General features: G+C 33.6%; 1 protein-coding gene across 1 annotated transcript in view; it reads right to left on the bottom strand.

Annotated features, from left to right (window-relative positions):
* Positions 1 to 14,316: 14,316 nt before the first annotated feature.
* The window catches only part of REDIC1 (regulator of DNA class I crossover intermediates 1), a gene marked incomplete at its 3' end in the record, with an annotated part of 43,766 nt that continues 41,084 nt past the window's right edge, over positions 14,317 to 16,998 (bottom strand). Inside the window, exons 11-12 of the mRNA XM_079775536.1 lie at positions 16,541 to 16,623; positions 14,317 to 14,784 (exon numbers count right to left, since the gene is read on the bottom strand). Coding sequence (XP_079631662.1) covers positions 14,317 to 14,784; positions 16,541 to 16,623 — 551 coding nt within the window. The remainder of the gene's footprint in view (positions 14,785 to 16,540; positions 16,624 to 16,998) is intronic.

Raw genomic sequence — 16,998 nt, 5'->3', positions numbered from 1 at the left:
CAGAACATGGCCAGTTTCCCTGAAATATGCAAATGGTGTTTTCAACTTTATACCCATAAATGCACATTGTAACAGGGAAAATTTACCACAGTCCTACTCAACCCCTTCTTTAAAGGACTATTTGTTATTTATATAGCGATAAAGATAATATTCCATATCTTTGAAGTACAGAACAGAGAGGCACAGTATGAGAGTTATTTATAATTTTTTAAAAACAAATAACTACTTCAAAAGGAACCTTATACAATTAGGGATTATTTTTTAGATTCAGTGAATATTTGTAGTATATTAAAATTTTAATGTTTGAATTTTGAAAGTTTTTTTATATTTATTCACCTTTTAAGTTCTCAGCGTTATTAGTTACCACTATCAACTTGAAAACATTCTGTTTGAAATATCATCAAATATATATTTTATAGGACAATTTACATATAGTTTAACCTACCATATTAAAATGCATTAAGCATCATGTATTTAACTGAAATTTCAGGTCTGCTCCTAGACATACTGCAAGTTCAACAGATGTATATTGAGTTTTAGGAAAACATAGTGAAGAAAGCTGTAACCCCTATTAAGGCTTATTAGCTGAATGGCTGATGAGATCTGCACTAGACTTGAGAAATAATAACTTTCCATCTGCATCTGAACACTTAAGTCTGAAGATGATGTCAGATAGGTTTTAAAAATATGGTATTAATATTTTTCTTCATTATAAACATTCCTGATAATTTTTATTGTTGCATCTTAGTCAGTAATTACCAAGCACATGATTTTAATGTATATGTAAAAGGTCTAACTTAAAACTAGACTTAAAAGGTTTGAAATTTTGTTCCCAATCATATGCAGTAGTTAGTTCACTGATGAAAATGCTATGAGGGTAATGCTATAAAGTCCTTTCTTATAGCTTTATTTTACCACTAAATAAGATTAAATATATGAATATAAATGTTTTTTAAGTAATTCACTCTAAAACAAGAAATCTGTTAAAGAATTTAGAAATTATTTACTCTAATTTCAATCAATTATCCAGAGGAAGAATGAACAAGAAAAACATAAGTTGACAACTTATCCTTTTTCTTTTTCTTCAGAAAGTAAAATTGAAATGCATTATAATAATCCATAGAGTCAGGGGGAAGATATTCCAGAAAATGCTATCCATATGTTATCTAAGACAATCTAATGACACTAATATAGTTTATAAATACTGGAATACAGTGAAAGGACTGGAAGGATTGTTTTGATTTTTTTCATAGGCACAGTAATTAAAAACAACATTCGTGAGATATTTCTCTATAATCAGATTTTTTAAACCATTCTCCTACATAAAATCTCAAATTATACTAAGCACCCAATAACTGACAATTGTTGTGACAAGTTTTCAATTACCAAATTGAGACCTTTTCACTAACAACAAATACAAGAATAATATACCTGGCCAGGAGCAGAGAATTCATAATATATGCTTTATAAAAAAATGTATTAAATTGTGGATAAAATTTACAGCTCATGTGTGAAGTGCTGCCTCTAAAAAAATTCAGAATTGTTCTGTGGATTAATTTTAATGTCCTGTTTTCTGTCATGTTCTATTAATTTTCTTAGCCTCCTGAACAGTAATGTTAATCTAACTGATGAAGTGATTCAGGTTATAGCAGGGAATCAAAGATCGGTACATGCAGTTCTGGGTGGACAATCTTGCCGTTTTATAAAAATAGCATCATTTAAAAATGCCAATCAGCTAACTGCTATCAACTCTCTTATATATTGATTCGTAGAGAACGAAATTTTTGTGTGCCAGTAATCATCAGAGATATATTTTGTAAGTACTAATCATGATCAGAAGTACATGAAAGAATTTTATCCAGATTTGCTTGTAACTGTTAAACAATATAATTCCTATAAATTGTTACTTTGTACGTATAAAATAGTCTGCTGCACTTGAGTGATTTGGTCTGTGGAATGTTAAATACTTACCTTCATTTAGCAGTAATATTCAGATTTTTGTTTTAGATAGTTAAGTTCATGTGTTTGTCATATCAATATAAATGAGAAAATGGAGCCTACATGTACTTAAAAGGTAAAAACCAGTATTTTGTAAAGTTTTAAAATGTTAGCAAATTTTAATATTCAAGTAGCATTCCATCTCATTTCAAGGTTAAAAAAAACATGAGACTGAACTCTAGCCAAAGTAGAAAATTTATACTCTACATGTCCAAGCTAGTTCTTAACAGCTTTTGGACTATATCTCACTTGATGTTATAATATCCTTTATTTATAATGTTCAAATTTCTATTTAGAAGCTCTAATGTATATCTAGACTAAATCTAAACAGTTTTATGCTTTTAAAATATGTTTTCAAAGTATATATTTTATTTTCTGAGTGCATGTTATGGAGTGTTTAATATTCACATGTCTTGGCAAATCCAATATAAGTATTTATTCCTACATGTGACATATGAGATATGTCTTAAAAATTATGAATATGTATAATTTCCTTCAAAGTCATTCTAGCCTATAGCTGTATCAAAAGTATTGTATATTTTATGGAGATTTGTGATGTATATGTAAATGTTTTTTAAGTTATTTTATTGAAGTTTATCTTTACATAAAATTAAAATCTTTTTTTAAAAAATGTGTCAGTGCCAGAACTATAAACGAAAATAAATAAAAGTTAAGACAATTCATTCTCATTTATCTTCCTTGTACTTTTGTATTTTTTCTAATTCTTGTCCTTAGATTTTGGGCTCTAGTTTACATAGTAAAAACATCCACAAAAATTTACCTCTGCATATTTATGCAATCCTATTCATTTTAAAGATATTTTCCTATTTTGATCATGGGTAGACTCATCTTTAAAAAATAGTTTCTAAGACCTAAAAATTGTTCCAAAGAATTATTCTAAATAGTAAATATAAAACTTTGAAATGAAGTGCTTAGGAACCCTTGAAATATTTCTGGTAGTTGTCAGAACAAGATGTTTCCATGGAGCATTATGTTGGGTTGACAAAAACTATTTTTGATTGTTGCTTTGTATAAAAGAAAAAAATACCTGCAGGATGACCAATTGACAGTCCTTTTGGGACACTTTTGCTCTCCACTATCATTCTGGCCCAACTGTAGCTTTTATCTGTAACATTATGTTTGATCTGGATAGCTACTAGACTTATTCCACAGTTAGGCTGGGCCATCCTGAGTCCAGCTATAAAAACAACCCAAGCAGACCCTCTGAAGACACTAAGATCTGCTATAATTCAAAGGCTTACAATGCAGTTGCAACTTAACCAAGGATTCTGATGGCAGCAGGTAAGGTTAAAATACTACAGTCAAAATGACCCTTGTCAATCCCATAAACTATGTATAAAGTCACCACTCACCTGGACAACTGAATAGTGTGGTACCTGTCTGAATCAGTGGTCAGAGAAGTCCTCATGTCATTGCCCAATCTTGTAGGGTAAATGTTGTCCTTTTATCAACATTACAACTTAAATTGAGAATATTTTGGTGGCTTGCCCAATATCACACTGGAGGAAGTGGTAAACTTCTCTGCACTGACAACTCCAGCAGTCTTCCTCTCCGTCCTCATTCAGAATGTCTTCTTGTAAGATCCAGGCAGAACGATTAAAAAACAGACATTGTGGAATTCCAGTATTATAATTTAAAGAGTGTGCAGAAAAAGAATCACATACCTCATTTTAAACTGGACTATAGACACAAATACTGAAAACCTTTGATTTGGGGATTCTTATCCAAATATGAAGCAGTATATGGTACACTGTTTAAGGGGTCAGACTGAAGGCAAACTGTCTAGGTCTGAATCCCAGCTTTTAACTTGCTGCCCAGTAACCTCAATTACACTGAGTTACTCTATGCCTCACTTTCTTGTCTGTAAATGGAGATGTCGTTACTGTCATATATGTGTTGTGGGGGTTACATCAGTTAATCATGTAAAGCACTCAGAGCAATGACATGAAGTGCTGATGACTGTGGGCTGTTCTTAGTGTCATCGTCTGTATGCTGTCCCTGATGCTGCTAATGTCGTCATCTCCAAAGTACAAGCAATGTGCTTATAAATTCCCTTCCTGGGAACAATTACTAGGAACAGGAGCACGTGGGCTTCTTTGACATAGGACCTACAGGCTGTGTGACTGCCACAGCCAGGCTCCCTTCTGACCAGAATAGTTTGAGCTGACCTGGCTGATGTCCCTCCTCCTTTCTCCATCTCTTCCATGAACATCCTTCTGAATGGCACTGTTGATAAGACATCCTCATTGTCTCCAGATTAACAGCATTTAATGTACAGTTTCTATTTATGTGATCTCACTGTCAAGAAACAAAGTAATTTTAGAAAATTTCTCAGTCACCTTTCACCATTTAAAAAATAATTATTGAAACCCCCTCCAAATGAAAACTGACATTATCCTTTCACTAACTGGCTATATTGAAATTAAGTTCATATTACTACAGATGCTATGAATTCAATATGAAACATTATAGTGTTTTTTCCTAATATTTCATGTACTTTTCCATTACACTTACAAAAATTAATTTCAGACAATCAGTACATAGAGCAAATTTTTTACATAAAGGGAAATACTGGTATACGTTACTTTTAGCAAATGGGTACTAAACTTAAAAAAAATCAACCTAAAAACAAACAAAAAACCTCACAGACACAGACAACAGTATGGTGGGAGAGAAGGGAACTAGGGGAAAGTAGCAAATGGTAAAGTGGGGATAAATGGCGATGGATGGAGATTTGACTTTGGGTTATAACACACAATACAATATACAGATGATGTATTATAAAATTGTACACTTGAAACCAAATAATTTTAGTAACCAATGTCACCCCAATAAATTTTAAAAAACAAACTTGTTAGAGCAGTAGTTCTCGAAGTGTCCTCAGACTCGTAGCACAGACATTGCCCAGGAGTTTGTTACAAATGCAAATATGTGGGGCTCACCTGATGTAGTGAATCAGAATCTCTGGAGATGTAGGCCAGAAAGTGTGTGTGTGTGTGTGTGTATGAAATATAATCAACATATAAGTTGTGTAAGTTTAAGGTATACACAATTTTGATTTGATACATTTATATATTGCAATATGATTACCACCTTAGCTTTAGCTAACACCTCTATCACATCACTTAATTATCATTTCCTTTTTGTGGTGGGATCAATTCAGATTGACTCTATTAGTAACTTTCAAGTTTAAAATACAGAGCTGTTTTCGATATCACTAAGCTGTGCATCAGTCTCCAGGAATTACTTACTAGTGCCAGTTTGTGCCCTTAAACAACATCTCCCAATCCCCAACAGCCTCTGGTGACCACCATTCTACTCTATTTTCACCAGTTCATGTTTTTAGTCCAGGAAACTAGATTTTAACAAACACTGGCTGATTCTGAAGCACATGAGAGTGTGGGAACCACTGCATTAAAATTTTGAAATCACCACTTTGAAAAGGAAATAAACATCATGTTCTTTCAAGAGGTGAGCTCATCTGTGAATCCTATATAATAAAAATTTAATATGCTAATTAGACCAGATGTACTTTCGTACGACCTTCCCGACGAAGCCAGGGCTGTGAGGGAAGCCCAGGACCGGATGCCAGAGGGAAGCCAGTGCTGGCAGCCAGGGGAAGGAAGGCCTACTCTTGCATGATTTTCATGCATCAGGCCTCTAGTAACAACTGATTGAGAAGATTTATATGCAAGTTAGTAAGGAATTCATAAAGCTAAGTCATTTCTACCTTGGGGCTTTGCACGTGGTGTCATTTCTGCCTTGTATGCTTGTCATCTGTTCTTTATGTGTCTAGTTCCTTCTTGTCATTCAGGTATCAGGTAAAAATCGTCTCCTCTGAGATCCTACCTTGACTAGACAATTTAACTGTGCCCTTCCTGCCCAATACATTATCATGTAACCTTAGTTTATTTTCTTCCTAGTATTCATTATTGAAATTTTTATTTCTTGTCTGTTTCTACTACTAGAACATACACTGCATGAGAGTAAGGAACTTGTATTACTTCCTACTGACTCCAGCATAAAGTACCTAGCATATAGTATGTGCTCAATAAATGTTTGAAGAATGAATGAATGCATGCATCACAGGTGCTCATGTGGCCCACAAGAGAGCAATGGAAATTTTCCCTGGGCTGGAAAGAAATGGTTAAAATGACATCAGGGCACTAGGCCAATATCAATAGCATGCTTTATAAATGAACCTTTGTACAGCAAAACTCTTAAGCAGCAAATTCCTTACGGTACATGAATTCATGTGTATTCACATAAACACATTAGCATAACAAATTTGGTTTGTTTTTTATGAGTCCTATTAATGGAGGAGGAAACCTAGTAAGAAATATCATTAAAAATTAAGATAGCAAAATTGGGATGGGATTTGCATGTTTCATAGTAAGTTATTCTATTTCTGCATTTTATTTATAGAATAATAACTCACTCTTTATATGCCAGATACTTTATACAGTAAGTCCCCACTTAACGTTGTCAATAGGTTCCGTGATTTTAAGTGGAAAAAAGATAAAACGAGACCAATTTTACCACAGGCTAATTGATAAAAAAGGAGGTAAGTCATAGCATCTAATCAACGTTGTAACAAAATGGCATCAAAAGAAACGATGTTATTTGAGGACCTCCTGTATTCATCATTTCATTCCAGCCTCACAAAACTCTATATCAAAAGTACTAATATTCCCCCTATTTTATTGTTTCTTTTTTTATAATGAGCTTTATATAGAAATTTTTATAACTGCCTCTACCTGAAAATTTTTGTAGGGTCACTGGTTATGGATTTAGGGACTAAAACATAACTACTGGATAAAACTGACAGTATAATTTAGAGGCAAAAGTGAAAGGATTGGGCCATGGCTGATGTGGCTCAACTGGTTGTGTGTCATCCCATGCACCAAAAGGTTGCCACTTAATTCCTGGTGAGGGCACATGCCTGGGTTGGGGGTTTGCAGGAGGCAGCAGATCAATGTTGTTCTCTCACAATGATGTTTCTTTCTCTTTCTCTTTCTCTTTCTCTCTCTCTTTCTCTCTTTCTCTCTCTCTTTCTCTCTCTCTCTCTCTCTCTCTCTCTCTCTCCCTCCCTCCCTCCCTCCCTCCCTCCCTCCCTCCCTCCTTCCTCTCTCTGAAATTCACTAAAAATATTTTTTTAAAGTGAAAGGATTGGGATTTAAAGTCTAAAATCATCACCCCTTCTAGACACTTGTAAGGGCTTTGTTATCCATTCAGCCTCCACATATCTTTTCATTGCAGCATTTAATTCATTTGTATTTAAAGTGGTTATTGACAGATATGTATTTAATGCTACATGTCTGGGTTTGTGAACCTTTGAGAGATTTTAGGAAAGTTCACAGAATGAGCTTTCCTAAAATCTCTTAAAGGTTCACAAACCCAGACATGTAGCATTAAATACATATCTGTCAATAACTGAATGGATAACAAAGCCCTTACAAGTGTCTAGAAGATACTCACTTCAGAAGGAAAGACACACAGACTGAAAATAAAGGGATGAGAAAATATATTTCATAAAAATGGAAACAAACAGAAAAAACAAACCACTAGGATAGCAATACTCATACCACACAAAATATACTTCAAAACAAAGGCTATAACAAGAAACAAAAAAGAACCCAGCAACTCCACTTCTGGGCATCTATCCAAAGAAAGCCAAAACACTAAATAAAAAAGACATATACATCCATATATTCATTGCAGCATTATTTACAACAACCAAGATACGGGTAACCTAAGTGTCCATCTACAGATGAATAGATAAATAAATGGTGCATATATACAATGAAGTACATATGACTCAGGCAAAAAAAATAAAAGAAATCTTGCCTACTGCAGCAACATTTATGCTGAGTGAAATAAGATAAGCAGGAAAGACAAATGCCACATGATTTCACTTATATGTGGAATCTTAAAATCAAAGAAAAAATTAACAAGCAGACCAGAAGGAGATTCACAATTACAGAGAACATTTCGATGGTTGCCAGATGGGAAAGGTGTTGGAGAATGGGTAAAAAAGGTGAAGAGATTAAGAAAAATAAATTGGTAGTTACAGAATAGTATGAGGATGTAAAGTACAGCACAGGGAATATAGTTAATGATACTTTAATAACTTTGTATGCTGTCAGATGGGTGCTAGATTTATGTGTGATCACTTTGTAAGTTATATAAATGTCTAATCACTGAGTTTTATACCTGAATCTAATATAATATTATATATCAACTGTAATTGAAAAATAAAAAATTATTTTAAAAAATGTCTAATTCTAAAACTGTAAAATCTAACATCAGAATTGCCATAAGTCTTTTCCATTCATTCTTATAGGTCTTAATTTTTTCAAGTATAGAAGCAGTTGAATGGCTCCAGTTTTATTAAATTTCATATATTTTCCATGAAGACAGCACACTGTTATTTTCTATGTTACTGAACTAGGTCTTCTTAGTTCGGGATTTTAGGTATATAATTACATTTTTAATGGTAGATTTCTCCATGGACCCCAAACATGAGTGATAAGAAAGACTGTAGCAACACACAAAGCACAGTTCTGGAGAAGCAGTGGCTAAATAACAAATCAAATAAATGGTGTGAACTCAATGGAAAATATCAAGGTCAGCTCCTAGAAACGTATGTTAATATAAAAACAGTGTCAAGCACAGTCATTAAGAGCAGGCTTTGAATAGATCTTTGACTTGGATCCTATAGCCACTAGATTATACTACCTTGGGAAAATCATTTCACCAATTTAAACTTAAATTTCTTATATATACAGTGAGGATAATATCCTAATGTGGGAATTAAGAAGTAATGTATATAAATTATTCTTGTTTCTTCCACACAGTTAAGGTTAATCGACAAATAATTACTGACTGCTTACTATGTACTAGGTACAATTCCAAGTAATACAGTGGCTCTGGACCTATAAAATGTACATATAGTTCAACATATTCTAATAGTTATCATCATGCCATGAGGCAGAAGTTATGGCCATTAAAGTCAAGGTGAAGTGAAAGTGAAACTAGAATCATGAACTAGAGCCACAGTCAGAAAGTAACTAAGGTAAATAAAGCAACAAGAACAGATTCAAAGGGGAAATGTGAAGTGACCCAACTGCGTTTCTAGAATGAAGCCTTTAAGAGTTAAAGCCAGATACATGAAGTTTGGGTTGTGCTCCAACTCATTTAATAGCACCAAATGAGTTTATTGAGAGCCCACTGTGTGAAAAGCATTATTTTAGAACACATACATTTTTACTTTTTTTTTAAATGTATCTTTATTGATTTCAGAGAGGAAGGAAAAGGGAGAGAGAAAAATATCAGTGGAGAAAGAATCACTGGTCACCTGCCTCCTGCAGGAATGGGGAGCGATTCTGCAACCTGGGCATGTGCCCTGACCGGGAATCAAACCATGATCTCCTGGTTCATAGGTCAATGCTCAAACACTGAGCCACTGCAACCAGGCTAGACCCTATACATTTTTTAAAAATACTAGTGCAAAACGGAGTTCTTGCTCTTAACAGTAAATGTAAAAAAGTGGATAATAAGACATATAAACATGAACTGTTCCAGTTATCTAATGCTTTGTAACCACTTCAAAGCTCTTAGTAGCTTAAAAGAACACATTTTGATCACAAATATTCAATCTAGCAGGGCTAGCTTAATTCTATACATCTTTGTCCAGGAATTTATAAAGCCAGAAGACTGTTTCACTCACCCATCTGGTGCCTGGGCTGAGAAAACCCGAAAGGCCGGGACGGGGAAAGCTGGGCTCCTAGGCAATCTTAACCTATCTCTATATTGTCTTTCCACATGGTCTTGCCTACCTGGAGGCTTTACCATACCCAGACTTCTTAAATGGCAGCTCAGGGCAACAAAGGCCTGTGCCCTGAAAGAGGGAATGAGAAAATAGTAACTATATCATTTTCATAACATAGTCTTTGAAGTCATGCAATATCACTTCCACCTCTTTTTTGTTAGAAGCCAGTCATTAAGGTTCACCCATATCAAAGGAAGAGCAATTAGACTCCACTTTTTGTGGAAGGAGAGCCAAAGAAATTGCAAACATAACTTCTAGCCTCAAATTAATTACATTACTTTCATGCAAAATACACTGCCCACTTCCCAAAATAACCCCACATCTGCAAAAGTCTCACCTATTATGGCACCAGGCATAGGTTCAAAGTCCAGAATCACATTCACGTGTGTATGAGACTCTTCAGAGGCTATTTATCAAGTATAGCTCCTCTAATATAGCTCTTTTTAATATGAAGACCTGGTGAAATAAAGAGACAAGTTACATGTCCTCTGCATACCAACATTCAATGGTGGAAAAGATATAATTATTACAGACTTTTCCACTGAAATGAGGGAAAAGAGAGGCAAACAGGAGTCACCAATCCATAACAATTCTGAAGTTCAGCCATTTGCACATACTGATGGTTCTCTGACTCAGACCTGATGCCTGGAATTGCTGCACAGCATCTCTATAGGTTTTAGCTCTACCCTCTGAGCTCATGGTTCCACTCCCTTAGTCATCCTTTTCCATTAAAAAAATTGCTGATGTTTTTAGCTAAGTAGTTTTACCAGCCTGCTTCCTGCCAGTAGTATTTCAAAAGTCCAAAGGCCTCTTTTCATATTGTAATGGCTTTGTCCCTTTTAATCCAAGCAGGTAGTGTTTCTGCAAGTACACTTCTCTTAAAACTATGTGGGTCTCTTATGAATCATACTTGGGTTCAACCAATTAGAAAAAAGCCATACCCCAAAAATTCAAAATTGGTTTCCTTAAAAGCACCTATTATTGAACATGGACAGTTTTCAATGCATGCTCTTTAAGAACCTTAGAGGTGTTTATCTGAGATACCATCACAAATCTTTGAGGTCTTGGCAGCACTCTAAACTCTTGATACCACCTCACATTTATGAAGTCCTTGCAGATAATGGACTCCCCTGACGTTATCTTTATTCCCTAATTTTCCTGACAGTGTCCTGGAATTAATCTTTGTCCAAACTCTTTTCATACTTTCACTTAACACAATCATATTGCGTTTTATTATAGGCAGCTAGAAGCAGCCAGGTGGCATCATCAAGTGCATGTAGCTAGGGATGTGATCTCAAGAAACACTGCTGTGGAACTGAGGAGTGAGACAGGAAAGGAAGGAAGCTAATAAGGGCTTTATTACCAAGCAAGAGACCATTCTACGCAACACAAGCTTAATTTTTCTGAGGAACTCTGTAAGAACAGCTACTGTTAAGCACAGATTCCTGAGCCCCATTCCCAGAGATTCCGATTCAACAGTTTTAGGGCCAGTGTTGTAGAACATGCTTCTGGGGGAAGTATTTCTATCCAAGAGACAGGGGACTGGGGTCTTTATCCACCAACTCCAATTCGTCATTATTTTAGGTCAATGGGGGGGGGGGGGAAAGGAGATATATGTACTACTATATGTAATACTTTAAACAATAAAAAATAAAATAAGACTGCTCTCCAACAGCATTTACTTCCGGGAGTGTCCTGCCTGCCCGTGCACAGGTAGAGCAGGTGTCTGCAGCCCAGAGAAACCCCAAAGGAAATAGCAAAGGTACTAGCAGTTGGAAATCAGGCTGGCATGTATTAAAATGATACAGGCCAAGGTATTATTAGCAGAGCACTGACAGCATTTGCTACACTGCTGTATGTGGTGTCATGGGGAAAATAAACATTAACCAAGAAATTACATGAATAAATTACAATTATGGTAAGTGCTATAAAAGTAAATTACACAAGACTATCTCTAATGATAACCTCATATTATTTCAGACGGCAACTTCCTAGAGTAGTTGATGCTGACCAAAATAATGCACCAACTCCACTACTGAATGTATAGTATATTATTTGAAGTCACTGTGATTGGCAGTTTACATTACAAATGTGTGCAGAATCATTATTAAGTTTTCCATTTTGTTTCATTTGGATAAACCTTAGCCAGGATTTACTTTGTTTTATAAACCTTAAATTGTAAATATGAAAAAAAAGCTGTTTCAATTAATTTTTTTTTCATTAAATGGTTTCACCAAGAGAAAAGCTAAACCAGTACTGTACTTGAGAAGTATGTTATAATCTATTCTATTATATGAGATGTTTTCTTTATTTTGTAATTCTATACTTACTTTCCTATAAATATATTTTAAATATATTTAACTCTTAAAGCACCTAAAGGGTTAGTAACTATAAAGTTAGGTAGGGAACAGTCCACAAAACTACCCCTTTCAAGGGTGGGTTAGTAACTATAAAGTTAGGTAGGGAACAGTCCACAAAACTACCCCTTTCAAGGGTCCCAAGAGCATCCTCAGATTTGGTAATTGCTGGAAAGACTCAGAACTCACTGAAAGCTATTACACTCTCAGCTACAGTTTATGACAGGAAAAGGACCCAGACTAAAACCAGCCTAGGTAAAAACCATATAGGGCAGAGTCTAGGAAAGTAATTAATACAGAGCTTCCAATTGTCCCCTTCTGTGGAGGCATGGACAGTTACTTTCCTGGTATCAATGTGTAACAACACAGAGAATATTGCCAACCAGGGAGCTCACCTGAGCCTTGGTGTTGTCTTTACTGGAGTTCCATCACAGTGGCATGGTTGACTGCCCAGGTGGCTGATCAGAGTTTCTAGCCCCTTAAGGAAGTTGAGATGATACTGCTTGTCTCAGTCCCATCCTAAATCACATTGTTACTCTCTGGCCTGACCCAATATTCCCAGACAAACAAAGACACTTTTATCAGGCATGACATTTCAAGGGCTTAGAGATTACTTCCCCAAAGCCAAGGGCAAAGATTAGACCTCTTTCTGGGCAAGTTTAAATTCTTTACTACACTGCATCTTACTTACCCTGTATTGTCAATGCACTAAAGTCCTGATATTAACTTCCAAATAATAATAATAATATAACTACATTTGAGCTTCTGAAATAAATGTGCTTTCAATACTGCTAGACTTAGGTAATTATTTAGGGAAAAATAAGTTTATTTACTATTTGAAGCCAACCAAAAATTCATCGCTCAATCTTATTCTAATATCTTTTGTCTATATATTGGTTTTCATTGCTATGTTATTTTGTGCTTTTGCAAAATAATGCTCAGTATAATCAATCCATGATGAAATACCTCTCGTTTAATATCAGGATCAAAATCTAGCCTTTTCAAAAACTATATATGTAGATCAGATAATTATATTCTCCTTTCACAAAATGATTACTATACTTGAAGAAAATTATTTGAGCTCATTGTGCTCTCTGAAGCAGCAAAATTAACTTCCTTAAACTAGCTAAAAACCTAAAGACTGCTACTGTTTAAACATTAGCTGTTGATGTTTCTAAATCATTATGCTTTAGATAAGTTCTGCAACACAAATCATTGAGTGATATGTAGGCATGTAAAAATGCAATATCAAATTATCATTTTCAATAAAGCCACAGAAATGCCTAACGACTTCCTTTTTGGTTCAGTTAAATATCAGAATGCCCCCTGCTGGGCTCTTTGTAATATATCCATACAAATAACAATTTTAGAATACAAACATTAAAAATCTTGACACAAAAAATAAATACAATTGTGGAAACAAAGCCTACATTTTATAAATGAGAAACCTAATACAATATTTATGGGGGGGAAACCTTAGCTATTTTAAAATTAGTGAACATAAATCATTTTTCCAATGTTGAACAGTTTTTTAATAAAAGCATTGACACGTTTTTTTAATCTTGAAGAGAATAACATTTTCCTTAGTAGACATGTACCCACAAAAATATTATCCAAACAAAACAGAAAATATATTTTATCTAAAAATTAATGCCAGAATTCTTAGTGAGGGTACAATATTTAAGACAGTAGCTAAAAATTTATTATAATAAGATTATAAAATATATTTGATATTATTGGTATTATTTTCTGTCTGAAAATCTTGGCAGAGAACATTTTTGCTAAATATGTGACTGCACTAAATTTTAAAAGTAAGTGCACAAGGAAGGAAGCAATTAAAACATTTTTAATCCATAAATAGAAGCAAATAATATAATGAATAATCACCATAAGAATGATAAATTTATATATTTTTCTATAAACTTAGATATATTAAAGCTATTAAAGAAATACCTATGTAAACTTATATTAAAATGTTTTAAAACAAACCATAAATATATCCTCTGAATATTTTTACCTTGTGTTCAGCTACATTTTCTCATTCCATACTATGCTGATGAAATTCTGAACATTAAGTGAAATGCTAAATCAGGCAGAGATTTTAGAATTTTAGTTGTTCTTAAGCGTTTCCTGCCCTCCAGTGGTATCTGCCTTAATATTTTCACTGCACCTTTCAACATTACAAAGAGAAGACTCATTACTTCTACATTTACACTGTGAAATTATATCACACTGTATGGCAGCATCTAATCTTTCTTTCATTACAGGTTCACTCTCTGTTTGTACCCAGGCATCACATCTCACAAACTGTACAGTGCAGCTATTACTGGTTTGATCTTGTAATACATGTGTTGAATTACACTGAGACTGTGCAGACTGATCTGTGTTATTTTTCATTGAGACCTGGTGAAAACTTTCATTTTGTTTATGAATTTTGTCATTGCTTTTAATAATCCTATCAAGTGGAAATTCTGGCATCCTTTCTAAATAAAAATTATTAGTTGTTTCTTCAGTTTTGATGGATCTTCTACTTGATTCTTCAATTTGCTGCAATGTTTGATCTTCATCATCGGATGGCTAAAAAAAAATTAGTAATTTTTCTGTAAATGATGCTTAAATTTTAAAATAATCATTCAATCACATCAAAGCACTAATTCATAGTATAGAAAATTTCAAAACACAGAAGAGACTTTTGCAAATCAAGATGGATATTGCGTTTTTAAAAATCAAGGTTATGAAATTTTAAAATAGCAAGAACAATAATAACCCTTGTAGTAAAAATACAAATGAGTTAAAAAAGATAAAGGAATTTTATCTCTTATCATATGCTACATCATCCCCCTACCCTTCCACGCAGAGGAAATAGTATACAGCATAATCTTCAACCACTTAAAAGAGTGGGGTAGAAGTAATAATTTTGAAATAAATAGCTAGCACATAAAGCTTCTATTATTCACTCACTGACTTAGCAAGTAAAAAATATCTATATTGTACTTTTTATGGGCCTATTCTCATAAAACATATAACTTAAGGAGAATTATCAACTAACAGTAAATCAAATAGCTAAAAGAAAAATTAAATAGCAATAAATATTTTAACTTATATAAAAAGTTAAATTTTAAAAACTTTTTACAGGCCTAGATTTCAATTTACTAGCTTGAATCTTTCAACTTCATGAAAAAAATTATCTTTTAATTACTAGTCTTTTTATGAAAATCTTGTATAAAATTATTTATTATTCAAACTGGAGAAAAAAGCAAAATTAACATAAAAAAACTAAAATGCCTGAGCTGATTGGCACTAAAATAGAAAAAGCAAGCCCAAGAAATAGCATTGAGACTGGCACAAATTAGAGAAAACAACCTCAATAAATGTATTTATTCAAGAAATGAATACTCATTATCATCTGCAATGTGAATGGAGCAGATATGATAGCTACCCTCTTACAGCAATAATTCTCATGGGTAGAAATTACATTAATCAAATAATCATACACATGTATGTTTAATTACAAACTGAGAAATACACTAGGAAGAACAAGTATGAAGCATTTTGAGAGCATAACTGAGGGGCCTAATTTACACTGAGGAACCAAGAAGGGACTTTAGAAGAAGTGACATACTTAAGCTAAGACCTACAGGATGAATAAAAGTAAGGTAGAGGAAACAGGACACATAAGAGATTAACCAAAGATCTTATATGCATTTATGCGTTACCAATGGACACAGACAATAGGGTGGTGAAGACCTGGGGTGGGGCAGGAACCAGGTGAAGGAGAGAAAAAAAGGGACATCTATAATACTCTCAACAATAAAGATTTTAAAAATAAATAAGTAAAAATAAAATATATTAAAGAAGAAAAAGAAAGATGGAAGCATTAATGGAGATTTCCATTCATACATGTGATTTAAGATAAATGCAGCATTCCCACTCAGAAAATGACATCATTCCAATTATTCATATAAGCCTTGAGACTTTCTTTTTGTATGTATTCTTGGTTGTTTTAGGGTTTCAATTATTGTGAGTGGATTATTTTAAAAACCGTTTAAAATAAACACAACTTTATTATACACACACACACATCTTGGTAAGAATGGCTTTTGTAAATAACAATGAACACATTCATCACTGTTATAAATGTGAATAAATTATGCTCATTTACATTTTAATTTTATATTTCATATTCTTACATTTTAAAATTTTTGTTTACATTTATTTCTACAATTTCTTAGTACAACTACTTTTTTCAGAATGTAAAATGAGAAATACAAATAATTCAAAATTGTAGAGCATATATTAATAACCTCCCAAAAGGTAGGGCGGCATAACTTACCATCTCTGAACTAGAACTGAAACAACTATCTGTTGGCCCTGGAGAGTAACTGGAAGATTGACTACTCTGTGAAGAATCATTATCTGAAAATAAAGGTTTAATTTATGAAGAATGGTATTTATTAATACTCTAGAAAATATATACATAAGCAGAAGATATTTACTGGTGAACTTAAGTTTAGCTGACACACTACAGAGCATTTGCAAAATTAGTTAACATTTTGGACACTTGGCAGCTTTTGTTTCTGTCAGGGTATTATGAGTGTATTCTATACTTAAAAGAGTTGCTTTCTACAAATAAAATAATAGTACATACATAAGGAAAGAAATGAGTAGAGCAAAATAGGTTGCATTTTTTCTAATACATGAACCATTTTTCATGAATAAAGTGTAAACCTGCAGGAAGGAGGAATAAGTTAAGTTTTAAGTACCAAGTCACCAGATATTTGCTAATATAAT

Source organism: Cnephaeus nilssonii (assembly GCF_951640355.1).
Source record: "Cnephaeus nilssonii genome assembly, chromosome: 6".
In the NCBI taxonomy this organism is placed as follows: Eukaryota; Metazoa; Chordata; class Mammalia; order Chiroptera; family Vespertilionidae; genus Cnephaeus; species Cnephaeus nilssonii.
Note: the sequence above shows the minus strand (reverse complement) of the source record. Positions and strands in the feature narration are given on the sequence as shown.